The sequence below is a fragment of the Netta rufina genome (genome assembly GCF_964035555.1).
Source record: "Netta rufina genome assembly, chromosome: 2".
NCBI classification, from domain to species: Eukaryota; Metazoa; Chordata; class Aves; order Anseriformes; family Anatidae; genus Netta; species Netta rufina.
In genome coordinates, this window is record NC_140124.1 from 22,483,773 (window position 1) to 22,510,963 (window position 27,191).

General features: G+C 41.1%; 4 protein-coding genes across 7 annotated transcripts in view; 2 read left to right on the top strand and 2 right to left on the bottom strand.

The window, feature by feature from the left end:
* The window catches only part of NMT2 (N-myristoyltransferase 2), a 28,326-nt gene extending 26,780 nt beyond the window's left edge, over positions 1–1,546 (top strand). The window contains exon 12 of the mRNA XM_084283263.1: positions 127–1,546. Coding sequence (XP_084139389.1) covers positions 127–147 — 21 coding nt within the window. The 3' untranslated portion in view covers positions 148–1,546. The remainder of the gene's footprint in view (positions 1–126) is intronic.
* A 2,923-nt stretch (positions 1,547–4,469) lies between these two features.
* On the bottom strand, positions 4,470–7,111 carry RPP38 (ribonuclease P/MRP subunit p38). 4 transcript variants are annotated; one of them, XM_084282975.1, is made up of 3 exons: positions 7,056–7,108; positions 6,805–6,884; positions 4,470–5,419 (listed from the first exon to the last, which is right to left on the bottom strand). In XM_084282975.1, exon 3 carries the CDS (start codon positions 5,386–5,388, stop codon positions 4,543–4,545), a length of 846 nt encoding a protein of 281 aa, XP_084139101.1. In that variant the 5' UTR covers positions 5,389–5,419; positions 6,805–6,884; positions 7,056–7,108; the 3' UTR covers positions 4,470–4,542. The 4 variants fall into 4 exon arrangements, with proteins under 4 accessions (XP_084139101.1, XP_084139103.1, XP_084139102.1 ...); XM_084282977.1 differs by having other exon boundaries at positions 4,470–5,256; positions 5,335–5,419; positions 6,805–7,085; XM_084282976.1 differs by lacking the exon at positions 6,805–6,884 and having other exon boundaries at positions 7,056–7,111.
* Positions 7,112–8,394: 1,283 nt separating this feature from the next.
* ACBD7 (acyl-CoA binding domain containing 7) lies at positions 8,395–17,898 on the top strand (the record flags this gene model as incomplete). The annotated part of the gene is made up of 4 exons (XM_084283042.1): positions 8,395–8,406; positions 17,447–17,564; positions 17,675–17,737; positions 17,825–17,898. 4 exons carry the CDS (start codon positions 8,395–8,397, stop codon positions 17,896–17,898), a joined length of 267 nt encoding a protein of 88 aa, XP_084139168.1.
* A 567-nt stretch (positions 17,899–18,465) lies between these two features.
* OLAH (oleoyl-ACP hydrolase) lies at positions 18,466–23,809 on the bottom strand (the record flags this gene model as incomplete). Its single annotated transcript, XM_084283043.1, has 6 exons — positions 18,466–18,599; positions 18,838–18,920; positions 19,575–19,744; positions 20,687–20,786; positions 21,394–21,532; positions 23,767–23,809. 6 exons carry the CDS (start codon positions 23,807–23,809, stop codon positions 18,466–18,468), a joined length of 669 nt encoding a protein of 222 aa, XP_084139169.1.
* Between the last annotated feature and the right edge of the window lie 3,382 nt (positions 23,810–27,191).

A 27,191-nucleotide genomic window follows, 5' to 3' on the forward strand; every position in this document is an offset into this window, starting at 1 on the left:
TTTTATTTTTTTTTAAGAAAAAAAATAAAGAAAAGATCCGTGATTCAGGTGCAGAAAACCAGAAAATAATGTTTAGATTTATTGCTGTACTTGAACTAAAAAACTGCATTTTTCTTCTTCCTTTAGGTTGGTCTTGTATTACAATGAGGACACGTGTTTCTAGAACTCTGAGGTCGTCATTTGCGTTAATTTGATCTCCATAGCTCTTGGAATGATACTGTTCAAGAGGAGTAAAAGCACAACGTCAGTGATACTGAATAGTCCATTAAACCTGAGCAATGAAGAAATCCACATGTGACCAAATTTATGCATTTTCAGATAAATCAGAAGGTCCTTGAAACTCTTTTTATTGTCCATGAAAAGAATAAAAGCACATTCATTTAAGTTTCAAAGCTTAGCTTGCACCTTGATGAGAAGAAGGTATTTTTTTTCCACTCTGTAGAAAAGACTGTTTTGTACAAACTGAACTTCAGTGGTGGATTAGGGTACAAAAATATTTGCTATTATGTGGATGAACTGCTGCATTTCTATTTATTAAGTGGTGGTGTATGTTTGTCAGTGTAACAGAATGAAGGATACAAACTTGAGTATCTTTGCTATATTTACTTCACGTGGATATCATCATTTGGGGAAAAATCATGAAGTTATGATGCGTTTGTAGCTCTATGAAAGTCCTGGATGTTTTTTGTAACTGGAGCAGTATGACAATGTACTGGTTTAACTAGTGCATTTGTTTCTCCATAAGCAACGCTGCCAAATCAATAAAAATACAGATTTGTACTTTGATCTTCAATAGATCAGTGGATTGATTTAACAGTATCGCACTGTTCAGTGCAGGTGTTACCTATGTTGCCGGAATGTTAATACATTACTGTACTTGATTTACAGTTGTGGCACAAAACCTTAGTTTTTCCTCAGTAGAGTACCATCAGCCTGTGTGTAAAACTAAGAATTTTAGTAGTGCTATCAGGATATTTATAGTTTGAATGTTTTCGATGCTTCTGCAAAATTGCACATATTCCTTTGTCTACTTTGATTTCCTATGAAGTCTGTAATTCTAATGAAAAAGTATCTTGTGTAAATACGTATTCATAAATTGTTCCTGGTAGTGTTTTTATCCTGACTTTGGAACAAGAACTTTTGCTGTGTATGTGGCTGGTAGGTGGAAGAGAAATGCTCTACCCTCAGTCCTTGGAAGCCTGTGCGCTGCGCTTCCTGAAATGTAAGAGGGCTGGTCGTTGTTGTTGGGCAAGCTGTTTTAATTCCCTCCCGAATGCTCGGCAACCAGAATGGCTTCTGAAGCACTTTATATGCGTTCCAGCGTAGCGCCGTAGTTAGGTATGATAGCAGATCTTTCACTTGGCGGGTGCTGCAGTAACGTGAGCGCCGCCAGCAGCTGCAGCAAGAAGCTGTCCTAGCTGAAAGTGCCAAATCGTGGTAGTGAAGCCTCTGTGCTGTAAGCATCTTTTGAATGTGACTTGAATATCTCATGAAATGCAAATGTCTAAGCTTTCCTTTTAAACATGCCTGTACCTAAAAACATCAATTTAGATGGAGATGAATTTGTCTGTTCTTCGTAACTGCTAGCCCTGCCCACCTCCTCGTAGCACTGGGGGTTTTCTTTCTCCCCCTTCTTTTCCTGTGTGTCAATTGTTTGTGGTTTGGTTTCTTGTTGAACAGTGAGAGGATTCTGCCCTAGAGACAGCGATAAATAGCTTGGCTTATTGCATTATAGCTCTGTGCTTAAAGCATCCGCCTTCCTTTCCACAAAGGAGGGGACTGAAGATGTTTGTCTGCCCTCCAGGCATGCTAGGGGCCTGGGGAAAACAAGGGCTTTAAAGGGGATCTTCCAGGCAGTCTGTGCAGATGGAGCTGTGAGGCTTGAGCAGAACCAAGTGCCTGAAAACACAACCGACGGGATAGATACCTGAGGCAGCAACAGGGATTTAATCCCAGCTCCATCCAAGACTTGACCTCTCACCTCCCGGAAGGCGGGACGCGGCCCTGCCTGACAGGAATTCACCTGGGAGCACGCTGAGGCACGGAGGAGGCTGACACCAGGCCTTGGTGCTCGCTGCCTCCTCGCTCCCGAGGGCAGAGCCTCGGCAATCCTCACCCAGCCGCTAGTGCTGGGGGCGACTGCGTGGCTCTGCCCCGGGGCTGAGGGACGTGGTGCCCGGCAGCGGTCACAGCACAGCTCCCCCTGCTCTGGCCTTGGGTGCTAGGGGAATGACGGGCTCGTTTGCTCTGCCTTCCCTCAAAAATACAAGCGGAAGAAATGCTCGACAGTGGTTTTTTCTTTTCTCTTTTCCAAAATCAAAAGCGGTTAGGCCACGGTGGGACCAAATGCACATGGGCAGAAGGCAGAACTGAGTTTTCTTGTTGCCCATATCTTAGGGTGAGTGCACGTGAAGCAAGGAGTGTGGCCATTCTTCACTTGGGCCATATTCTGGGGAAAAAAACAATGAGTTTGAGGCGTGCAAATTTGTCTTTTTCTGACTAGCTAGATGTTAACTACAGGAAGGGGACAGAGTTGTGCTCCTGTTGAAGTGTTGCAGTGCTGTAGCTGACTAAAAAGTTACAGGGCCAGAGAGGATGAGGGATGAGGGCACATCTGAACCTAAGCTGGAGCAGCTCCTGGGCAGTCCTGTGCACAGAACTGCTACCTAGTGGCTGTTTAATCCAAAACAGTCTCTTCTGTCCCCGATAAGTGCTTCAGCCTTTTGGCTGAACCTGCTCTTTTAACTCGAGTGCTTTGTGAGCCTTGGAGGTTTCCCACCTCCAAGTAACTGCCTGACCGCGTGGGTGCAGGCTGGAAGTTGTGGCCGCCCGCCCTCGCTTCCTGAGCAGGGCCTTAACTAAAGGGCACTGGCGTGGGTGCTGCTGTCAGCAGCTCTGACACAGGCTCTTGGGCTGTTTCACATGTTGAACCTGCACGTGCGGTAGGTTTTGAACAGCTACCAGGTAAGACCCTTCAAAAACTAATAGCTGGTTTCAAAATTGGCAAATCTGAAGGCATTTTGAAGGCTCACTCTACCACCTTTCCCACTACTCTTTTCAAACATCCTGTGTAATTTCTTTTCTTTGGTAACTTTGCAGAGGGGACACAAATCCCTTGGGAGAGCTACAGAGCTGGGCAGGCAGCAAGGTGCTTGAAAAGATGACTGCTGTGCTTTGTTCTTTACCAAAGCTAATCCTCGTGCTCTTCTTAAAGACTAAGAGCTAAATGTTACAACTAGCTAGCATGGGAATTAATTACACTAGGTTCTAGCATGCCTTCAAAATTGTATGCATCTAAAAAGCCAAAGCAGATGACCTCTGTGAAGGACTATGAAGCAAGGCAAAATAAAATCACCTCTTTCCTTGCCGCCCTCAGCGAGGGAGGGCAAATTTCTGGCATTGAATGCCTTTGTTTTGTTTAAACTTCAGGGAGCATGACAACTACAGAATCATGGCTACTGCCTCCCTTCATAGTCAGTATCGTGAGCTTAAGACACTTCTATCTAAATCCAAACTCCAGATGAGCTAGCTGATAGCACTGGGAGGCTAGACTTGCAAAGCTCTGAAAACCGCAACACATAAAACCCATCTTTGCGAAACAAGATGAAACAATTAAGCTATTTTGCTCTTTTACAATACCATAGAATTCACTTTTGCTTATAACATAGAGTGCCAAATAAACTCCTGCGCTGTCGATTTTGATTGCAGTTTGAATTGCAGTACTAGTTCCTTTCCTTCCTACAAAACAGCTGTCTCATTAGGAGACTGTTCATAGACCTCAGCAAAAGGAAACTCCAAACCTTTTAGTCTTGTGTAGCAACTACAGCTGTCATCTGCTACTTTACATACAACAGGCCATGGCTGAATTTCCTGGGGAATAACTTTAGACTCCATTTAGAAACTGAGTTTAGTTTACATTTTCTCACAGGATATGTGTGTTAATAGTTTACATACAGAAGTGTGTTGTTGTTTTTTTTTCCAAATGCAGTAGTAATTTTGTTCTGTTCTATGTATGAAAATAACCTTTTTCCTTCAGCATATTGACCACCAGGTAGAGCTGGAACCCAAGCCTGCATACATGCTTGACCAAACCAAGATTCTTGTTCAGCAGAGGAAAGGATGAAAGTTCAAAAGGGAAGTCTGCCTGTGCTGTTACAGCTCTTTACTTGAAACAAGCATCGAACCAGCTTTAAGAGTTATACTGGCATGGACCTTTGTTTAAATAAACTTTCAATTTTGGTATCAATTTTTTTTGAGTAATTACACTTAATTTGAATCAGTTTTATCTGAGGCATGTTCATCTGTACAAAAATACAAAGCTTGCTTAATGCTTTACATTAATTCCAAAGCTGTGCTTATTACTCCAGGATATTCATTACCAATTTAACTTTGTGATCTCCAACTGCAAATTAAATATTTATCCCCAGACAGACTCATAAGTTTGAACAATATTCTTTATTAAAGCGGAGAGAACCTCGGGTGAATGCAACACAGATGAGTTTGTCGAATCACTTTAATTGGGAAGAACCGAACTGAAGTCATTCATGCTGAAAAGGTTTTTTTCTTTTTGCGAGGTGGTTTCTTGATCTTATTTGGATTTGGAACAACTTTCTTGATTTTCAAAGGCTGTAAAATCACATCCGAAAGATCGCGCTGATTGCTTTCTGTACGCTTCCGCTTCTGGCTTGTGTGCTCATCCTCCACTGTCTCCTCAAGCTGCTCAGGTTCATGAATTTCTGAAGAATCTGCATTTGCCGCGGATCCTTCAGCTCTATAGTGAAACCATGGCACTTCCAAAGCTGGTATCTTTGGAATTATTGCTTCTATTACATCAGTAAATTTATCAGACTGCCTTTTAAAGCCCAGTGCTAAAACGGATGTTAAGCCAAGAAGTGGTGCTATCGTTTCACTGAGTCGGGGAACCTGGCCTGCTGGGGTGTCTCGACTTGCGCTCAGCTGGATAAGGTGCGATGTGATCATGGCAGGCTTTGCAGATTTGCATACCAGCAGAAGAAGCAGCTCATTTTTTTCCAATCCTTTTGTAACTTCATTAACTCCAATCGCAAGTTGTCTTCTGATACTTATGTCAGTCCATCCTGGTGCTTGTTGATTGCCTTCTGTTTCCTCTGCTGTAGGGAGCTCATTGTTGCTAGCATCACACTTTCTTTCCATCTGTTTTTTTGTACTGGAACGCTTTTTCTTCCTTGGAGCCTCTACCTTTTTAAGTCCAATTTGTTTAATGCTTTCTTCTAAAGTCTGTAATATAAAATGCATGTTATCTCCATCTATGGTTTTCCACTGAATATCAAAGGGGTTATCTAGACAAATTTTTACAGTGGTTTTCTTTGCTTTACGAAGTGATGCCGTCCCTTGCTGAATTACAGACATCCTGGGGTTCTTTTGTATTTTGCCACCCTAGCTGTGAAGGGAAGAAAAAGGTAAACAGTGTTTAAATATCGTGCTGTTTGCTGGGGACTTCATTACCAGAGCCTTCTCTTGGGAATGCAGAAGAGAAATATCACATCTCAAAATGGTACTTCCAACTGGCACCTTCTTCACACTAGCTCAGTGCTAATCCTTAACAAATCTTCCACAAGGCACAGGTAGCACCTTTTTTTCTCTCTTTTTTTTTGTTTTAAAGAGCAGGCTCTAGAGCAAGGCAACACCAGTGACAAGAAACCCTTCTGAAGCTGAACCTGAATGAAAGCAGCTAGCTGTTCTGCAGATTAAGAACAGAAGTTGAAGGATCACTTCTCACCGTTGCACAGCTGCATTTTAGAGCTATTATGACGTGAAAAAAAGCTGCAAAATCACGACATGAAACAAGCTCCACATTCTTGAATTAATTTAACATTTCATAAACTTTAATTTGCCTTTTCATTCTTTAATCTTACACCTGCATACCTGCATTTGGATCATACCTGCAATCATACCTGCATTTAGTAGGTATGATAAAAGGCTGCAGAGTGTTAATTATGCTTTTGATGAAGGGAGGCTAACCTCTGCAGGCCTCCAGGAAGTTCAAAAGGGCTCTTTCACTTTTATGTCACCTAGACCACGTCTTTTTGTGAAAAATCAAACTGGTGCAAAGAATGGATAGTTGTTCTCGCTCTGATCTACCTAGTTGAGATCATGAGTGAAGACATGACAGCGGGTCTGCCTGCAGGCCCTGTTCACTCCTTAAGTCCCCAAACTCACGCTTGGGTTATTATGCCATCCTCTTGCCAAGCTACGAGGCCTTTATAGTTATACAGCCCAGCTTACACAGGAGGAGCAACTCAGGAGAAACAAAACACGACTGTGTCCTTAGGTATCCTCCTTACCCCAGCAGCAATGTGTGGTGTGAGTGCCGACCTTGAGGTATTTCCAAAATGCCATCTTGTCACTCACATCAATTCTCTATGTACTGGTAATAAGCTAAAACAAATAAAGGATCTTACACGTTTTGTAGCTGTGGCAGAGAGAAGAGGAAACTCTTATCATAGTAAAGTAAAAAGTAAAATAAAAATCGGTATTTTTGCTTTTAAAGCCTTTCAGTGATGACCAATGGCCTACAGGGGGGTATCAAGTAAAGGCAGTATGGGAAGGAAAAAACATGGCAGATTTCACAGCCGAAAGACTGCCTTTTTCTGCTGCAAAACTGCATTTTTCCTTTCAAAATGGACGCTACCGAGGACAAGGAGCGCGCAGGGACGGGAATTAAAGCGCCAAGAGGGAACCCAGCGCCCTCCACGCGGTGCCAGCCTCGGGGCCCCTCGCTTCCTGCAGGGGGGGCCGGGCAAAGCGGGGCCTTCCTCCACCTACCTCCGGCCGAAAAAAAAAAAACACCCCACGTCTCCACACCGCCGCTCCGCGATCGCTCAGCGACAGCCTTCCTCCAGCTCCTGCGGTGACGAGAAAAGCAGGGGAGCAAACGCCGCTCGCTGCGCCAGCAACGCGAGGCGGCCGAGAGCGGGGCCGCCCTCCCCGCAGCCTTGGGGCCGTGCCCGAGCCCCGCAGCCCCAAAACCCCGTCTCGGTCCCAGTCCTGGTCCCGGTCCCGGTTCCAGCCCGCACCTTCCGGCCCCACACGGCCCCAGCACGGCAGCAGCCTCCCGCCCGGCTCGTCCCGCCCCGGGGTGGGCGGTGGGGCCGGCAGCGAGAGGCGGCGCCACGGGGCGGTGGCGCAGTGCTGCCCTCAGCGGGCTCCGTGGGGTTTGGGGCCGGTGTTTGGGGTGGTAGTGCTGCTGCTTGAACGTGTTTTGCACGGTGTTTTTATCGGGTAGCGATAGACGGGCTCTGTCGTGTGCGAGCTGATGAAATCGTGGCGAATTAGTGAGGATTTCGTGGTGGCTTCACCGCAGCTCTCACTGCTAGTGCATGAAGCATCGCGTGCACGCACCATGTTCTAACGCTGCTGAGGAGATGAGGCGTAAGGACAAAGCTGAAGGCTCCCCGCAGTGCCATGAACCATTAACGGGTGTCCCAGAAGCTCCTTCTGTCCCCATGTGTCCCAGCACACCGCTCCCCTCGCTAAATGGCAGCCTCTGTGCCTCGCCGTGGTGGAGGACGGAGGCCAGGGACTTGTTTTCCCTTGTGTTTTTATCTCCTCTTACTGAGATTTAATACTTTTGTTTTCTCTGCAAGCCTCGGTTTAATTTAATCCAGGCTTGATTTGAGAGGAAACACCCCTTTTACGTGAGTTTACGGAAGCTGGTGGATTAAAGAAGCTGAAGTGTATGGTATTGTGATTAAAGCCATGCCCGAGGAATGATGAGTACAAAGGTACAGAGGGATGAACATAAAGAATTAGTGAATTGATGTAATAGGTAAGTGGGGCTAGATTTTTTCCTTTACTAGGTACAACTGGAGGTTAGTTAATTTAATGTTTGTTGTTCCTTCTGTATTTAGCAGAACAAAGAAAACCAAGTTTCTGTGGGATGCGGCCCCACTGTGGTGGGCACCAGGTCCCCACAGGGCCGGTCACCAGGTCGGGCTGCGGAGGAGAGGATGCTAACAGTGATGGTGCTGGTGCGATTCAGATCAGGCTCGCATTCATTCACCCCGAGGAAATCCCTTTTTCAAACAAGTGCCTTGGAAACCCTGCTGCAGCTCTGCTCTTGGGCTGGCGGCCCGACCCTCCGGGGTACAGATGCGAGCTCAGCCTTCCCAAGGAGACGAGCATGGGCACCCTCGTGGGCTCAGCACGCAGCAAATCGAGCCAATATCCCTTCACCAGCCCTGATGGCAGGCCAGCTCTCCCAGCACGGCCCCCAGATGAGGCCACTCGGTGCCCAGCCCCATCACGTGCGGCCCCTGCCGCCCCGCAGGGCGCTTCGGCAGAGCTGGGAGGCAGAAGCTCCGCGTCCCCGCAGGAGAAGGAGCGAGGCTGGTCCCTGGGCATCCCCACAGCACCATGACTCTCCAGGTAAGCAATTCTGCATCCCGGCCAGACAGAAGAGGAGCAAGAGGGATGCACCGTCCGTCCGTGCAATGCCTTGTCAGAGACAGACGTGTTTCTTCACCGTAAGGATTGCTGCTGCAAAATCAAGGTTACCTTGCAGCACGTAAGCCTCTGACGGTTAAACAGTGCATTGCTTTTTGCAAGTGGAGGTTGAGACACAGGCAGCTGATTTTGAACTGTTCCTGGCTCGTGTAATTTTGCGGAGGTAGGAGACACAAATGCTCTTAGTGTGTGTGAATTGTTTTCTTTGTGTGCACATCTGACTTTGCTGGGACTGGCTTGTGCACTGAGAGGTAGGTATGTTATTTAATTTTTAGGTGCTAGCTACTTACTTACTCAGAGCTATAGAAGAAAAAGGGAAACTTCTAACACTGAATCAGTGGTTTGTGTGCGTTTGGGAAACATGAATAACATTTAAGAGAGCACGCATTTTTTTCAGGTGTGTACGTCTTTGGAGTGGTACATTTTGAGATGCATTTTGGTAGGAAAGCTTCTTCCTTCTGCTTTCACTCTGACTGCATTTAAATTGTTCCCGAGGAAATTATTTTAATTGCTGGCTTTTATCATTGTACTAAAGCATGAATACTTTCCTTGTCTTGCCCATGCGCTGATGGATTAGGCTGTAATTTCTTATTAGGCTTTCTGTTATCCCTTTCACTTTAAGATTTGCAAGCCCTTTTCATCCTGCTCTCCTTATAATGTCCATCTCAGCTTGGTTTGTGTGTGTGTGCGTGGCAAAGAGTGAGCAACACAACGCTCTGACCTAGATGCAGGGAGTGTATTGTCAGTAGCTCAGCAATTTTCTCCTGAGCTGCAGTTATGTGGAATGGCACAGAGGTTTCATTGTGTTGCTTTACAGCTAAGAAGTAGAATCCTGCTTAAATGGCTAAGAGCTGCCAAATCCCAAACATAACGCCACCTTTGTGTAGTGATCATTGAAATTGTAGTTTATTTTCTTCTGCCTTGAATTCACTCTATGAAATAAATATATTTAAAGAGATCTCTAAGTTTTGCAATCTGCTAAAATATTCTGCTGAAAATAAATTAATTTTTTTCTTTGCACAAAGGAAGTCTGTGATAGTAGTCAGATAAGTCATGCATTTAGCTTTAATGCATGTGTGTATGTTTATGTCTGCATATATATATAAGTATATACAGACTTCTGCTTTTAATTTGAGGAATTAAAGGGGAATTTTATCATTGTACAATTAAAGGAAATTACAGGCTCTTCCTAAGTATGTTGTATAAGCAAGCAAATCCTAAGCAAAATCTGTGAGTCTGTGCACAATGATTGGATTGAGGGAGATGAAGAAAAAAACATTAAAGTTTCATTTCTGTGCATTTCTTGCTGCTTAAGGTATGCATTTGCATATTTTTGAAACAGTAGCTTGTGATATTTCATATAGATCCAGTTAGAATAAAAGTATATAAAGGTAAGCTTATTAACTTTATTATTTTTTTCAGTTATCTTTTGTCTGTACGAGTCTAGTGTGCTTCTAGTTCATTCTTGTGAAGTTTAGATCAGAAAATGATTAAAGGCATTTGGAAGGTTTCCACTGATGTGCGTAGTCCTTATCTCTGTCCTGACAAGGACTCGTGCACAGCAGTGCTGACAATATGAAGATGCAGATGAAACTTATTTCATCTTCAATTAATTATGGCAGCTCAGTTGTGTTTTAATATTGATACCACTTCTTCATCTCAGTGCTAAGAGAGTGTGAATGCTGCTTTTGTTTGTACGTGTGTGGATAATATGAGGAGATGGCTGTGATGGTGTGAGAGTCACTGATACGTGTAGTAAAGTACATCACATCTAGTGGTGTTGGGATGAAGAATGAAACACTTGTTTTAGTACAGAATGGAACAGAATAGTTCAGCTAGAAGAGACTACAAAGAACATTGAGTCCAACTGCCCGACCACTTCAGGGTGAAAAGTCAAAGTGTATTTGTGAGGGCATTGTCCAAATGTCTCTTGACTGCTGACAGGCACAGGGCATCAACCACTTCGCTAGGAAGCCTCTTCCAGTGTTCGACCACCCTCATGGTGAAGGAATTTTTCCTTTTATCTAGTCTGAGCCTCCCCTGGCACTGCTTTGTGCCATTCCCTCGTGTTTAATAAACTTTTATCTAGAAAAGCAATCTTAAAGGTGGTGGGCCATCAAATATGTTTTCCTAAGGAAACGTAGGTCCCTTTTATCCATACTGACAGTGTGAGGGAAATGCTTTGTTCCTGGGCATGTCAGAGGTGCACAGTTCCAGTCTCTTCCTTAGTTCAGTGACACATAGGTTTCAGTAATGATTTTGTTTTCCCTTGCTGAGCCCATCTCCATAATACATGCCTATTGAAAGTGTTTCTGTCAGTCATATGCAGACGCGTGTTTGTCCACTGTTAGACTGCAGACCCATTTTTCTTTGGTGAAAAATTAAGAACGGGCTTAACATCAGACCTTGCTGAGGCACTTCTGGTGGCAGTAGGAAATCCCAGTGCAGTGACACTACAAAAGGAGAACAAGAAGAAAAGTATTGCAAAAGAAGAAAAATAAAGTTTGCAAGAAGAAAGTGTTAATACTACAAATACTAGGAATTCCTCATAGGGAGATCTTTATTATATTGCTTACAAAAGGCACATGTGAATTATGGACTATGATTAACAACTAAAGCAATGTTCCCTTCTTTTCTTTTATGACCAAAGATCAGTTTCTTTTGATCCTCTAGGGTAAGCAAATGTTTGAATGATGTATGACTCAGAATGGTTTTGTTTGCACTGAAGCTGGAAACTATCAAAGCTGTCATTTCTGGAGAAAGAATTGATTTCTCTAATGAAATTTGAGAGTAGTATCTTCTTGTTGTATGGATTTTTCTTCCATGGCATCAAGAACAAGTAGATGTAGAAGATAAGAGAATTTTCCTGTTGACCTAACGACTTATCCGAGGGCAAGTACCACTGCAGCTGGTGCTGTAGGCTTTCTCAAGTGCAATGAAATTCCAATGTCAAAGTCAATGTCATGAAAAATGTTCATTCTTATTCAATTACATTCATAAAACGTTTTACATTTAACAATTTCCTTTTAATGTCAGCAATCTAAAGGAGTTTTAGAAGAACAGAAATTAACTTGCACTTTGTGTCAACTACTAACACTGTTTCTCATGACCTATATATTGAGATATTTCACCACCATGAAGACAGCAAAACCATCCGTTCGTTCATGAATGTACATATCTGAAGTTCTTCCTGATAAGGACTGAATCCACATCCATATGAATGCCACTGTTGCCAATTTAAAACACTAAGCCAAACTGAAATTATTTTGTTTAGCTAAATATTTGTTGTTCACACCTGCCAGAAGGTAACAACTCTTGCTCCATTGCAAAATAAGCAATAGCTTATTACTTTAAGGCAATTTCAAAATGTTGTCTGGCAGTGAGGAGACAGTTTCAAACTATGGACTGCCACCATATACAGGTTAGAAGAAAACTCTCAGTGTTAATACATTTATTAAAAGGTTACTACATACTGTGAAGGCGTAGGGCTTCCTGCATGCTCTTGTATACCTCTTAACCCTCATACAATCCCAAGATGTGTTTGCTATAAAGTGTCCTCTCCTCCTAAGTTTCTTTCCTGTGGTTGGGATCTCTCCCATTAATCAATAAAAGATGATCAGGGAAAGAATAGAATAAATCCTTAGTTTTAGTTAGTTGGTAACAACTAGATGCTTTAATGATGCTTGACGTGCTGTTGGGGAAATGTTTTCCTTATTATTCTGTATAAATCATTACATTGCTACTTTTAAACAGGACCCTCCATAGACTCGCCAAGATGTGCTTGCTTATACCAGGTAGCCTAGTTGTAAGGTGCCACCAATGGGATTTCTACTTCGTCAGGCTTCAAAGGGGAATGGTCATTAAAGTATCAATCAAGCCCCAGAGCCCTAGTCAAGAGTTTCAAGAGTTTCTACAGACAAATCTGTGTGTGTACAAATGGAGCTTCTTTTGTGTCTTGAGTAGTTTCTCCCACATGCAGCTGCTGTCATCTGCCTGTACTCACCTTTTTGCCTTGTTCTGTAGCTGTTGTTATGACATCTGGGAGTCCCAATACAACTGGAACTGAGATAATTGTTACTGTCCTTGATCGACGAGAATCAAGGGTCCTTGCTGCCATATGGTGGTCAGGATGACGCTGTCATCTGCTTCTCTGCCACAGGAGAGAGACGATGTAAAGATCAAATGAGTGTAGATGCAGTTAAATGCTGTTGAAGCAAATAATGAAAAGCAAACTACCCTTCTGGGGTCCAGCCACCTTTTAGCCATTGCATTCTGACTCATTGTAGAAACCTATAAAGCACCAGGCCTGATGGTGTTTCCTACTGGATTCTTGCATTTGCCTCGCTGATTTTGAGCAGATTTTCTTTGCCTTTTCACTTTCTTCCTAAACTGACAAGTTGTAGAAAAGTTGTTCTTCACTGGACCTTGTTGCGTGCAGTCATTCAAATGAGGAAACAACCTGTGGAAGCTTTGGCTTTGTGAGTTTAGTCCATTAGTCCAACTTAATGGATGGAACTCAATGTTCTTACATTAAAGGACGTGTAAGAACAATTTATCTTCCCATCTGTTCTTAGGGAATTGATCACTGGAGCAATATTTCACACAGAATCACAGAATTTCTAGGTTGGAAGAGACCTCAAGATCATCGAGTCCAACCTCTGACCTAACGCTAACAGTCCCCACTAAACCATATCCCTAAGCTCTACATCTAAACGTCTTTTGAAGACTTCCAGGGATGGTGACTCCACCACTTCCCTGGGCAGCCTGTTCCAGTGTCTAACAACCCTTTCGGTAAAGAAGTTCTTCCTAACATCTAACCTAAAACTCCCCTGGCGAAGGGGAGTTTTCCTTTGACAAGGAAGTCAACGTTACCACTTCTGAGAGTGAGCTTGCAAAACTCTGTTCCCAGCTATTACTTATTTCTAATGGCAAGCAAGTTGTTGGCTTTTTTTTGTTTTGTTTTGTTTTGTTTTTCATACAGATACAGAATCGTTTATGTTGGAAAAGACCTCTAAGATTAAAATGTTCCAACCATTAACCTAGCACTGCCAAGTCTACCTCTGAAACGTGTCCCCAAGCACCACGTTGCATACCATTTTGAATACCTCCAGGGACTGTGACTCACGTACTTCCCTGGGCAGCCTGGTGATCACTAGTGACCAGCCTCCAACTGGATTTCACTCCATTCACTACAGTTTTTTGGGCCCGGCCACCCAGCCAGATTTTCACCCAGCGAAGTGTAGGCCCATCCAAACCATGAGCAATCAGTCTCTCCAGAAGAATGCTGTGGGAAACTGTGTCAAAAGCCTCTCTGAAGTCAAGGAAGACAACATTCACAGTCTTTCCCTCATCCACTGTGTGGGCCACCTTGTCGTAGAAGGAGATCAGATTTGTCAAGCAGAGTGTGGCTTTTGTGAACCCGTGCTGTCTGGGACTGATCACCGGGTTATCCTGTAGGTGCTACGTGATGGCACTCAATCTGCTTCATGAGCTTCCCCTGCACCAAGGTCAGACTGACAGGCCTGTAGTTCCCTGGTTCCACCTTCCAGCCCTTCTTGTAGGTGGGTGTCATGTTTGCTAGCCACCAGTTGACTGGGACCTCCCTGATAGCCAGGACTGCTGATAAATGATGGAAAGTGGCTAGCATCTCACTTCCACCAGCTCCTTCATTACCCTTGGTTGGATCCTATCTGGCTTTATAGATTTGTGTACCTCTAAGTGGTGTAGCAAGTCACTAATCATTTCCTCTTGGTTTATGAGGGCTTCATTCTGCTCCCCATCCCTATCTACCAGCTCAGGGCAGGGTATCCAGAGAGAGCTAGTCTTGCTACTAAAGACTGAGGCAAGGAAGGCATTAAGTACCTCAGCCTGTTCTTCATCTCTTGTCACTGTGCTTACCCCCACATTCAATAAAGAATGGAGATTCTCCTTAGTCCTCCTTTTCTTGTTTATATATTTCATACAGTTCACAGATTGTTCAAGACAGTCTTGTTCTAAGTACCACATAGATAATCTCTCATCTCTAATCTGCCCAGAAGCAATATAAGTTCTGTTCTTAAAAATGGCGACACAGCCCCCGGTGGTGACGCTATAGTCACTAGCTGGGTAGGTGGGGAAAAAGCAGCTCTGTTCTAACAGAGGATTGCCTTCCAGATATAACAAACCTCCTTTGCCAAGGAATTCTTGCTTTTCTTTTAAATTTAAGACCTTGACTCGCTAAGAACTCTCTCTATGCCAAAGGAAGGAAGAAAACACATTGGCGAACTGTAGATGTAAGCAGGCCTCAAGATCTAAATTCACAGAGTGTTGTTCTTAAAAGACTTCTGCTTTCTCCTTGTTGATTTCAAATAGCAATTGATAGTTTTACAAAAATTAGAAATTTCTCCAAATGTTGTGGCCGGGAACGTTACCCACTAGACAAACTGAATTTCCATAATAACAATAATGATAGGATAGTGGCCAGGTGTCTGTGTAAGATCACTGTGATCAGTGCCCCCAGCTACCTGTTCTTAACCTCTTTCACCTGCTGCTGGTGCCTTAAAGCAGCCAGCCACCAGCTGATGTGCCATTAAATCAATGAATGTATAGTTTGTGACTCCATGAAGGGGCCTTTCTTTGAGGAAATATGCTTGAGCATCAGTCAGTAATTAAATTCTTTTCTTTCTTTAGTTATTTTAAAACAGAAATGCCCGTCTTGTGCTTTCACTCTGTTAAAATAAAGAATGCTATAATGAGCGCAGGTCTTGCTTATTTTATTTCCTTCACCTGCTCCACCCAGCACAGTCATTTGCCAAGCAGAACAGCATCAATTAAGACAAATACAGGGTAGGTTTTCTTACTTAGAACAAAACCAAAAAACCCTCTCCTCTAACTAGAGGAAAAAATAAGTAGCCTAAAGGAGCATGGTACAGTCAGCTGAGATACCACCAGGGTCTTGGGTATTTAAACAAAACTTCAGAATCACCTTGAAACAATTGTTGGATACAGAGCTGATTTTTTACACATACTGTAGGCTGCTTTTAAATATAAATGTAATAGTATATTCTGAGTGATATACCGTGCTTCTGCAAAGGCACATCCAACTCAGAAGATACAATAGTTACTGAAAGCAGCATATAGCATCTTTTTTACACCATAGTACATGTGACAGTACTATGTAGGAGTTTACTGCACTATAGCAGTGGCAGTAAACTGGCAGTTCAGTAGTTGCTGTGCAAAAATCTTGCTATCTGACATATCCTGGGCATGAAACAGACTACAAACTCTATGCTAAAGTCTAATTTGAGACTTAGGTTATAGACAGAATAGCAGCTATAGCCTTGGGTTAATGTGAGTGTGAGACACAAGAAGACAAAAGGGGTATTTCAGCCTTAAATTTATGCTTCACTTGGTGTTCTACAGTGTTTGAGAGCTGGGTGTGGAAGGCAGTCCTGGCAGTAGCACTGCTTCAGTCTCCATGAGGTATGGGTGCGCTGACAGCACTTTCATCAGAGAGGTGGAAATGAAAGAGGAAGTGTGCAGTACCTCTCAGAGGTACTGGCTCCACAGGGGAGCTCCTTCATTAGAGCCAACACAATGCCATGAGGCCAAAAGGATTTGGAGATCACTGCTGTGCTGTAAAGTTCAGTGACTGTTTTCATGCTCCCACCACGAATGCGACGGACATACACACAGCTTTCATTGCACACATTACTTACATGAATGTATCTGTGTGGTGGTTTTACTCGGGTGGGCAGCCAAGCTCCACCACAACTGCTCTCTTACTCCCCCTCCTCAAAGGGAAAGAGGGGGAAAATATGATGAAAAGGGCTCAGGGGTTGAGATAAGGACAAGGAGAGCGCTCAACAGTTATCGTGGCAGGCAAAACAGACTCAGAGTAGGGAGATCAGAGAAATTTATTGCCTATTACTAACAAGTTAGAGCAGTGAGAAACTAAAAACACAAACTAAAACACCTTACCCTCCCATTCACCCTCTTCTACCTCCTTCCCCCCAGCAGCGCAGGGGAATGGGAAACTGGGGCTGCGGTCAGTCCCTGGCGCTTCATCTCTGCTGCTCCTTCACGGTCACTCTCTGCACCTGCTCCGCAGGGGGGTTCCAGTTCCCTCAGCCGCTCCTCACAGGCCTTGTGCTCCAGGCCCTTCACCAGCTTTGCAGCCCTTCTCTGGACACGCTCCAGGCCCTCGATGTCCTTGTCTTCTTGTAGCAAAGGGCCCAAAGCTGAATGCAGCACTTGAGGTGTGGCCTCACCACAACAGAGTACAGAGGGACAATCACCTCCCTGGTCCTGCTGACTGCACTATTCCTGGTACAAGCCAGGGTGTTGTTGGCCTTCTTCGCCACCTGGGCACACTGCTGGCTCATGTCCAGGCGAGCATCAGCCAGCACCCCCAGATCCTTTTCCTCTGCACAGCTTTCCAGACACTCTCCCCAAGCCTGTAGCACTGCATGGGATTGTTGTGGCCAAAGTGCAGGACCCGGCACTGAGCCATGTTGAACCTCATCCCCTTGGCCTCCACCCATCCAGTCCAGGTCTCTCTGCAGGGCCTTCCTGCCCTCCGGCAGATCAACACTTCCCCCCAGCTTGGTGTTTGCAAACATACTGAGGGAAGGCACCCCTGCAGCCCTCCACTACTAAAACCTTGCCATGTAAACCCACTACAATCTGTGACCGTTCTGACACTAGACAGTCTGTAATGGTTCCAAGTGGTTAGATAGAAAACTGTTGGAAAAAAGAGGTTTACTCATTTTAGCTATGCTGATCCTATTAAATAAGTAGGCCAAGTTCACCTTCTAATATTTTACAGCTTTATTAAACTTCTTTTGTGGAGAAAATACATAGACTTACTACTAAAACTATGTGAGTAATAGAGCCTATCTATTGAACTATCGTGCACGTTAAAATTAATGTTTCAAGCACACCTCTTGAGAGGCAAACTAACACTTTCTTTTTCTTGCATCAGGCTGACTTTGATGAGGCTGCAGAAGAAGTAAAAAAATTAAAAACAAGACCAACAGATGAAGAACTGAAGGAACTGTATGGATTCTACAAACAGGCTACAGTTGGAGATATTAATATTGGTATTCCTGTTACTATATATAACAGCAAATTTACACCCATACCTTGCAATCAAGCAAATGTTATATAAACCTGCATGATAATCAATAAAGGTATGCATTTATTTTGGCAGAGTGCCCAGGAATGCTAGATTTGAAAGGCAAAGCCAAATGGGAGGCATGGAACCTGAAAAAAGGTGTTAAAGCAATTAAATTTACCACACGTAATCACTTAAATAGAACTGCAAATACAAGCCAATAATTACTCCTACTTTCCTTTGCAGGTATATCAAAGGAGGATGCCATGAATGCTTATATTTCTAAAGCAAAAGCAATGGTAGAAAAATATGGGATTTAGAATACTCAGAGTAATTCCCACTACTAACTCACTCTTCAGTAGCTAATGAACTAACTCTGCTGAGAAGAATAACTGTAGTAGTCTGACAGTAAAATCTTTTAAGTGTGAACCATTGCACGGTAAAGGGTGTTTACACATATACTGTATTTTTGGACTACATCTTATTCTAAATAAATTTGAACCTATTAAATAGATATTTCTTTAAGAATTGTGGATTTTTGTGAATGTTAAATTACATTTAGCATTTTTACAGAAGCATACAGAGAAGCTCTAAAAGTAAAACAACAGCTGTCTTTTTTAGCAAATGATGTTATTGAATACAGTGAAGGGTTTGTGCATGTGTGAGATGAAAAGAAGGAAAAGATGAAAAGTTTTTACTTTTAAGACATGAAGATAATGTTTATTTTTGTAACAGAACAACTTCTTTTAAATGATTACAATAAAAATGTTCTGGAGGAACAGTTACTTTTAGGCATAACTGAATGCAATTTAACAGAAAGAATGACTTAATTATTAAGTTCTGTGGAATGATCTTACACCTTCTATTATTAAAATGGAGGGAAATACTCATATGTCAGAATTTTCTATACATTTAGCTATGTATTTTATCAAGAAAGTTTCATTAGAAGGCTCCAGTAGATAAAAGTGATTTCCAGGAAGACTGTGAATGGAAGTATCTCCACTGGTTACTGCAAGCCAGGCTGAAAAAGATTTAAAATATAAAAGAAATGTAAACTATTGTGGTCATTTTACATAAGTATTTCAAATTTATTATTTAATTATTTTAAATCACATATCAACTGTTTTTCTCTGCATTTCTGTATATTTCTGTTTCATTTAAGAAGGTGGTAAAAGATTCAGAAGAACTCCATTCATTTAATGATTTGTTATATCAGGAAAATGCCTAAGTATAAGAGGAAAGCCATTTAAGTAAAGTACCTTCTGAACCATGTTCATTTTCATCAGACCCATTAAAGCAGGTAACATCACAAGACAAGTATTTCTTTCTTATATCACGCCAACTGTGAACAAAAAAATGTTATACAATTTTCCATAGGATACCTATGTTTGGGTTTTGCCTCCACATATAAAAAAGCTTTTTCTTTCTACTCAAAAACACAACAGAAAATTTATAACATAACAGACATATTATAGGTTAAATTGTACAGAACGTCAGGAAAAGGACTTTCTGTATCTGTAAGAGTCTTAGCTCCTTACCTTACTGCACTTATGTCTCAAGTTTTAAAGAAAATATGACCTAGCAGTTAGGAAAAAAAAAAAGTAATTCAACCTGCATTAAAAATTCTCACTGATAATAAACAATTATGTTGTCTGCTTATATCCAAGTTCTGATGTTTCAGACCCTTAGCAATGTCAGGTTGCAAGGGCCAAAATGGGTCCTTCTCTTTGCCAGGATGAGAAACCTTAGCCACTCAGCTACATAAGCTGTTGTATAAGATCCACTGGAGACAGAAGTGGTATAAACACTAAAATATAAATAGAAAAACACATAAAGGAGGAAACTATGTTTACTGTTTATTTATTTATTTATTTAATATAACTAATCTAATTCAAAATCTAGAACAAATTTCAGAGACAGAAAAAAGAAAACCTGAAGTGACCAGACATAAGTAAAGCTTTAAAATATAAATGTAATTCAAAATTATAAAACTTACGGATATGTGTGAAGAACTTTCTGATCTTCTTTTAAAATACGTAACAAATGTTTGGTGATTTGTTCATTTTGCAGAAACTCAGGAGGAGTTCCTCCTAACGTGTCTAAATATTCAAGCATGCAACTATCTTCTAGTTCATGGAATTTGGTCAACAGAAAAAAATATTCACTCTGTCAGACAAAACAGATTGGGTGACATATAAAATATACACCATATTAAATAATACTGAATAATACACCCTAACATACACCACATTAAATGGTATTTTCACTCATAATTGCTTTAGTAAAAAAAGTATGAAGATTCTCTATTGCCAATACACAATGGCTGATTAGCTTAACATTTGCAGGTATAGGGTAGGGTTAGTAGACTGGTTTTTAACTGATTATAACTGAGACAAACACTATGTTTTGAGACTTCCAGACACATAACATTTAATGTGTTTTTGTCCAAAGTTTGAATCTCACTATTGAAAGAAAATTAATAAAACATATAATAGAAAGAAAAACCTTGCAGTAGAGACAATGCCAACTAATGTAGGACTGGAGAGACCCACAGATTAGGGAAATTTTCAGGAATCATAATGTCTTCCATGAAGTACTAGCTCAATGAACAACATTGGTAAGAAACACCATGAACAGAAGAATGGAAAGAGCAAATGATGACTGAGGACAAGAGGGCTAGGAAAAAGCCAGCTCATTTGTTTTACTGAGAAAGACTAACAGAATCACCAGAAACTCAGAAGCAGAGGGAACTGAGAACAGATTACAAAGGCAACAGAGAATGAGGAGGGAAAGAAATACCTGGTCAAATGTACCGAGGGCTGGTGCAGGAGATTTATAAAATGCTAGACTAAGACAGTTGTTTCATATGTTACAGAGCAGGAAGTGTCACTTTATGTTTTGTTTTCATTGCTTTTTTAAGCCAAAGACCAGAGTAAATAATAGCATTCAGAAAAAATAGCATTAGCTCAAGGAGACTATTCTTCCTAGGCTAAGGATAGCCACAGTAAATACTCTGCAATGTGAAATTCACAAGTGTTTTACTCATGCCATCTAATACACTGTTTTTTGTTTTGTTTTGTTGTTGTTGTTAATGAATTTATAACTTACATGTAGGCCATATGCCCCTGAGAAAAACAGATGGACCGGCTCTAGTCCATACTCCTCTTTCAAGTGTACTGCAACTGCATAACTAACATAAGATCCAAAACTGCAGCAAAAAGAGAAGTTAAAACAACATAATAAAAATTAAGTAAAAACTGGAAAGCGTGAATATAATTTGAATTTTAGTGCTAACTGGCTACCTTGAGCATTTATTGAAACTGTAACTCTAGTGGATTTTATGGTTCTATATAAATGACATATAGTGATTTAGCTAACTCACACAAAGTACCTTCCAACACAGACTAATTTTACAAATGAGACCTTTTTTGCCCCCATTTGTTCTAGTAGTTTCCTGAATCCCAGCAAGGACAGTTATTTTGAATACTTGGGACTAAGTGATCTTCAAAATCTACGCATTTGTTCACCCTATATGCTCACTTTAGAGTAAGCACTGACACAAATATTACCAATAAACAATTATAATTTATCAGTGTAAAAATAAATCACAGCACTGCCATTTTTAGAAGACATTGTGTCCGAAGTAATCAAAATATAAATAACCAGAGTCTTTGAGATTAGCAGCATGGTTTAGCATGGCTTGACAAAAGACCTTTGCAGAAGTGTATCTGCCTAGGGTTTTTGCAAACAAAGACAAGTCACTATCTACTCCTACAGTTCCTTCACCAGGGTATCTAAAACGTATACATCTTTACCTGTGACCAAAAAATGCAAATGGTTTTTCTTGCAGATCTTTTAACAAAGTACTTGTAATTTCATTAACTACTTCTGCCATGTCTTCTGGAAAAGGCTCCTTATCACGACATTCTCTTCCAGCAAGCCTTATAACAGACACTACAGAAGAGATGGAGGAAGGGAGGGAAAAGAATTACAGTCATTTCAAGAAAAAACAGTAACATCATTTTTACTAAATTTTCTAATCTATTCTGCAGAGTACACAGATTATTTAAATTAATCCTTTTTGTAGTTGATACAGTGTATTTGCTATTGCTACTGCTATATTTTAATCCTGTGATTAAAGACAGATCAGGTTTCCTTCCTTAACTGACAAGTGTTGCCTCTCCCACTGATCAAATTTATAAATGCCTTAAGTCAGAAATCCACTTAAAATGATAACAAGGTCATGATCTCAGCTGAGGTTTTGAAACAATTTTATTGCTGTAGGCATTAATAAAAATAACGATTTCAATAAAATCAACTCTGAGGGTTGTGTAAAAAATATCATTTTAAGGGCAACATTAGAATGTTAACAAACTGTATTAGGATCATACAGTTCCCATTTTCCTCTTTGAAGGCTCTTCAGTGCTGCACACAGTAAAATGCAGAATTGTATAAACTGATGGGATTTAATAGCTATACAAAAGGGCATATCTTATCTTTTTACACCCCTTTCAAAATTAGGAGTTTTTCCTCTCAGAGTTTAGAGAAAATAAGTAACCAATAGATCAGTAAAAATGGTGATTTTCTGAAATTTCCTTGACATTGAACACACTGCCAAACTAGCACGGACATAACAGGTGAAACGTATTTTACAAGAGACAGAATAAGCCACCACATAATACCACAGACAGTAGTACAAAAATGTTCATGTCTTTTTTACTTTATTTCAGCACAATTAAAGCATCTGAAGGAGTGTGCTGCTCCCTGACTTTATTCCTCTGGCTCTGCAGTCATTCCTAGGCTATCTTCTTAGTAACGTTGTTAGAAGTATTTCTATCCACACAAAAATGCTTGATAAACTGAATTTCATTCTGTGCAGCCTCTCAACATTAAAAAACAATTCTTATGACTTCACTGTTCTTATATAAGGATATAAGGCACTGCTGATGTGTCTGGAATATGCAGTAGCATATTTTTACTGCATTGCCCTTTCTTGAATCAAACCAGCAGTTTCCAAGGCAGACAAGCATACTATAGTCCTGTGAAATTTATCTCTGAGGATGTCGCTTTTTAACTTAATTAAATATAATTTGATCCAAAGTGGTACAGAAGCTTAGTACACCTAGCATCCCAATGGAAATGTGGAATCCTAGTAGAGTTCCTTTCTGAATATAATATCCACTGGAGAAAGACTGCACAGCTGTCAAGAGCATTATATTCTGCAACTGTGCATTTCAGAGACCCCAGCTTTCTTAAAGTCTTTAACTACACAAATGACCAACCTTCAATTGTGCTGCTGAAGAGTTCGCACCATCGATCAAAGAAAGAACAGTTACCTCCAGACCAGGGAAAGCAAAACAGCCTATAGAGAGCATTTGGCCTTTTGTGTGGACGGGAGATCAACTTATCCATTCCTAGGAGAAAAACAAACAAACAAAACAACAACAACAACAACAACAAACAAAACAAGAAAACATCATATTACTCTAGAACAAGACTCTTCAGGTACAGGGAAATTAAAATGAATGAAGTAAGATTTAAAACGATGGGCTAATATTTTCTGTCATTAGAACTGCTTGTGCTATGGCAATAGACAGACAGTTATGAGATAATCTTCATGCAACTGTGGAAACCAGGTTCTGCTTTTATAAATGGTGATGGAATAGTATTGGGCAACATCTTTTGCAATATTTTCTTCTATTTGAGTCACTGACGACAAAGAACAAGCAGCAAAAGATATCAATCTGGGTTTTCAAGGTGACCCTTTAAAAACACGGGCTTTAAGAGCATACCCAAACAGAAGAGGTAGAAAACATAAAGACCACCTGGTTCGGTATTCTATCTCCAACAGCAGTAAAAATGGATGTCCAGGGAACAGCTGGATGCAGTTTCTTCATATATGGGAAACATCTATGAATTTCTCTTCCATGCATTTATCCACTCTCCCCTTAGGTGTGGTTAACATCCACAACATCCTCTTGCAATGATCTACTACTACCCTCTGCATGCATAAGGAGCTACTTTTCTGTATTGAACAGGACTCCTACAACTGAGTTTGATGCCCTCAGAGTAGTAAAGAAAGTGAATGGTGCATCTCTCAGCATTTGCTTCTAAGTATATTTGAGATCTTCTGTCATGTTCCAGTTCTTTTGTCAGTTATTTTTCTTGAATGAAAAGGCCTGGTTTACTTGGGTTTTCTTCGTATGGCAGTGCTTCCATACTCATGACCATGATCCTTACCCTTCTCTGGCGTCTGATTTTGTTGTATCCTTTTTGAGATGGTGTAGGTACCAGAACCACGTTCAGTTTTATCACAGCAGCTTTAGTGCTTTTGTTTCCTGACAGACAGAAGTGACAGCTGAAGCAAGGCTTATAACTACTTCTCCCTTCATACTGAGAAGAAAAATAGCATCAAATATGCCAACTGCATTGTTATTAGCACCAGACACTGTCTTCACTATTAGAAAAGGGATTCTCAACCTTTCCTTTCCTTTCCTTTCCTTTCCTTTCCTTTCCTTTCCTTTCCTTTCCTTTCCTTTCCTTTCCTTTCCTTTCCTTTCCTTTCCTTTCCTTTCCTTTCCTTTCCTTTCCTTTCCTTTCCTTTCCTTTCCTTTCCTTTCCTTTCCTTTCCTTTCCTTTCCTTTCCTTTCCTTTCCTTTCCTTTCCTCTTCTTCATTGCTGATTAGATTTGCTGACATGAGCACTCAGGTGACAACCTACTACTTACCATGTACCAGGCTGTGTTCTGTCAAAAAACCACCATGAACAACACAAAAACCTAGTAAAAGTAAATTACTTGGAAGCAATAGAGAAACAGAATAATAAAAAAACCCTGCAACCATTAAAATAAAATCACGTGTTCCTGTGAAAAAGACTGGAGAACTAGTATTTACTGGATAAAAATAAGCAGAGAAAATAACAAAATACATTTCCAAGATGCTGAAAATCCTTGCAGGTATTATTTCTCCCTGTGAACATAGTTCAGTATATGCAAGGGCAGATTATTCATAAATACACCTACATATCTACATGCAGCCCTTTCTACCTGCACATAAAGTGTGAGAAATGCAACTGGATCAGAATAGGTAGCAATTCATACCCATCTTAATGCAACCAACAGAGAAGAAAATCTACTGTGATGTTGCTGTGGCTGAAGTTTTCTTAAATTTCAGGTGTGTTTAAACTGGGAAGTGTGTCAGCATCTGTTAAGAATCACATCAAAGGAACTGCAAGAAAAGCAAGATGAACAAACTTGGAGCAAAAGTCAATAGGCAAAAGCCTGTGAGCTTTGAAATTAGTGAGGGATGGTGGAACCAGCACTGCGGAAGCTGTAATTCCTTGGGTAGGTTCATTTAGTGTCAGGACCATTACTCCCAGTTACACAGTCACTTTTTCCACAAAAAAGACACACACTCAAACATTTTGGAAACTTTTTAACTTGATGGAAAATTAAGAAAAATCTCAAACTGATTCTAAAGATGACACAAAAATTTCAGGCATGAGAAAGAAGCACATTTTGTCAAAGTCCTTAAGCTATTTAAAGATATATCGCCAGTCACTGAGAGCCTTTCACACTTGCCACTCATGCAGATTTTATCACCATCCAGCTTACTTTAGATGCAAAATACCTGAATAATTATGAAGGACACAAGTGCCAGGAAACGACAGCCTAAGGGTTGATCCACTCGTCAGTGCTGCGTAACAAGAAGCAAGACCCAGAACTGTTACGTCTTAGCAGATACAGGGCAAAGCCCGTCTTGCAAGTGAGGAAGGGATATGCACCCGGGTGGCACAGGTGCTTGCTTTAAGTATTTTTTCAGGTTTAAGGGGAGGAGTCTAGGTACCAGAAAAAAGGCAGGGACTGAAATACACGAGTACCCAAAGGAGACTGGAGCACCACGTGTTAGGTGTGACGTAAAGCAATTGCAGAAGGGTGCTCCGCGTCAACCCCAGTGCTGTAAGCAGCACATGTCAGCATGCCAGTGACAGCACAGAAGCTGGAGCAGTTTTAAGAGCGGAGGCCCAAAGCCTAACTGAAGAAAAAGCCTTTATAAAGGAAAGAAGAAAACCCAGCCATTTAGAAGAACCCTGTTCGGAATAACAGCACTCACACCACTGCTGGACAGTTTTGTAGGGGGCTGAAAATGTAAATGTAGAAGACCAGTGCCTGATTTCAATAAAGCACTGCATTTGTTCAATAGGCCAGTTACAATTTCTGCAGTCTTGAAAGAAGTGGCACATGAACAACACATCGTGGTCACCATGTGATGACTTCGTATTGTCTAGTACATTGTGCTGCTGGGGATCAGATGCTATCAGCAACCTAAAAAACCCCACAAACAACTGCATTTGTAGTACTAGCGATGTATGTAATGGTACATATGTACCAGTATGTACTGGTTGTTTTTGCTTGCCTTCTAAATTTCTTTTCTTGGTACCAAAGAATTAGTTTGTTGTTGTTGTTGTTGTTGTTTTTCAAATGAAAATTAATGTTTTTACAAATTAAGCAGTTTCAAGAGATGTCAGTCACAACCAGAATTATTTTTCCCATTTCCAGGGATGAAGATAAAAGAGGGCTTTACAGAACAAAATTTGCCAACTCAGTACCAGTCCAGAAGTTCCTTCTCCTTAAGGATTTCTTAGCTGCTGCTTTATGGCAATTTTCAGTCTCTTTGGACCACAGTAGTAAAACAAGTGGACCTAATAGTAACTCAGGAAGATTATAGGTGGGTAAAGCACTTACAAGATGACCATTAAGTGTGACTCTACCAGAAATGGCAATGCTAGCAAGAGTAATTTTTTATGCAGTAGTTATAACTCTGGAAACCAATCAATGTAATCTGTGTCTAAGAATAAGAACACTGCTGGGGCAGTTGCAATTCACTAATAGTAATTTAATGTGACCCATTTTGAAAAGTAAAGTGAACACATACAGGTCTCTGAAGAAACAAAGAAGCATTGTTTCTCAGTTGAAGAACTGTCATGTATGTTGCTTATTAAATGCTGGTTATTAATATTGCCCAATGTGAAATACATTGTATAACATACACTGTGAACTATTTCATTTGCTTTCTCAACTGTCAACCATCATTTGCCAATTATTATTTTTTTAATATATAATTTATTACTTTAACAAATCTTTACTGTTTTTAGCACCTTTACTGCAACTATACATCACTTCCTTGTCACTCTGTTTCAAAGGATAAACTTAAATATTTCTCTTTTAAAAGTATACCTGGAGAGACGTGCAGTTAAGCAGTTCTCATTCTAGCTGAAGGAAAGCCATAGGAAGCCTCCTCTCCAGGAGTCTTGAGACAGACTTTTATTTTTTAATGAAATAAAAAGTATCATGCACCTCAACTTGTTTTTACTCTTAAGAATGGCCTCTGAGAATTATATAGAATAAAATATGAGTCTTGTGGATGAAATGTGGAGTGAAAAGTAAAATTTGCAGAATGGAAGACTTTAGAGATGCATTGGTAGGATCTCCTGGGGAGACTGGGACAGATGAATGCCGCCAGAGTACTAAATACTCTCACTCGAACTTCTGCTTATACCACCGGATCAGGTGCAAGACATAGCTAGTAGAGAGCTTATGAGAGAGAACATATTA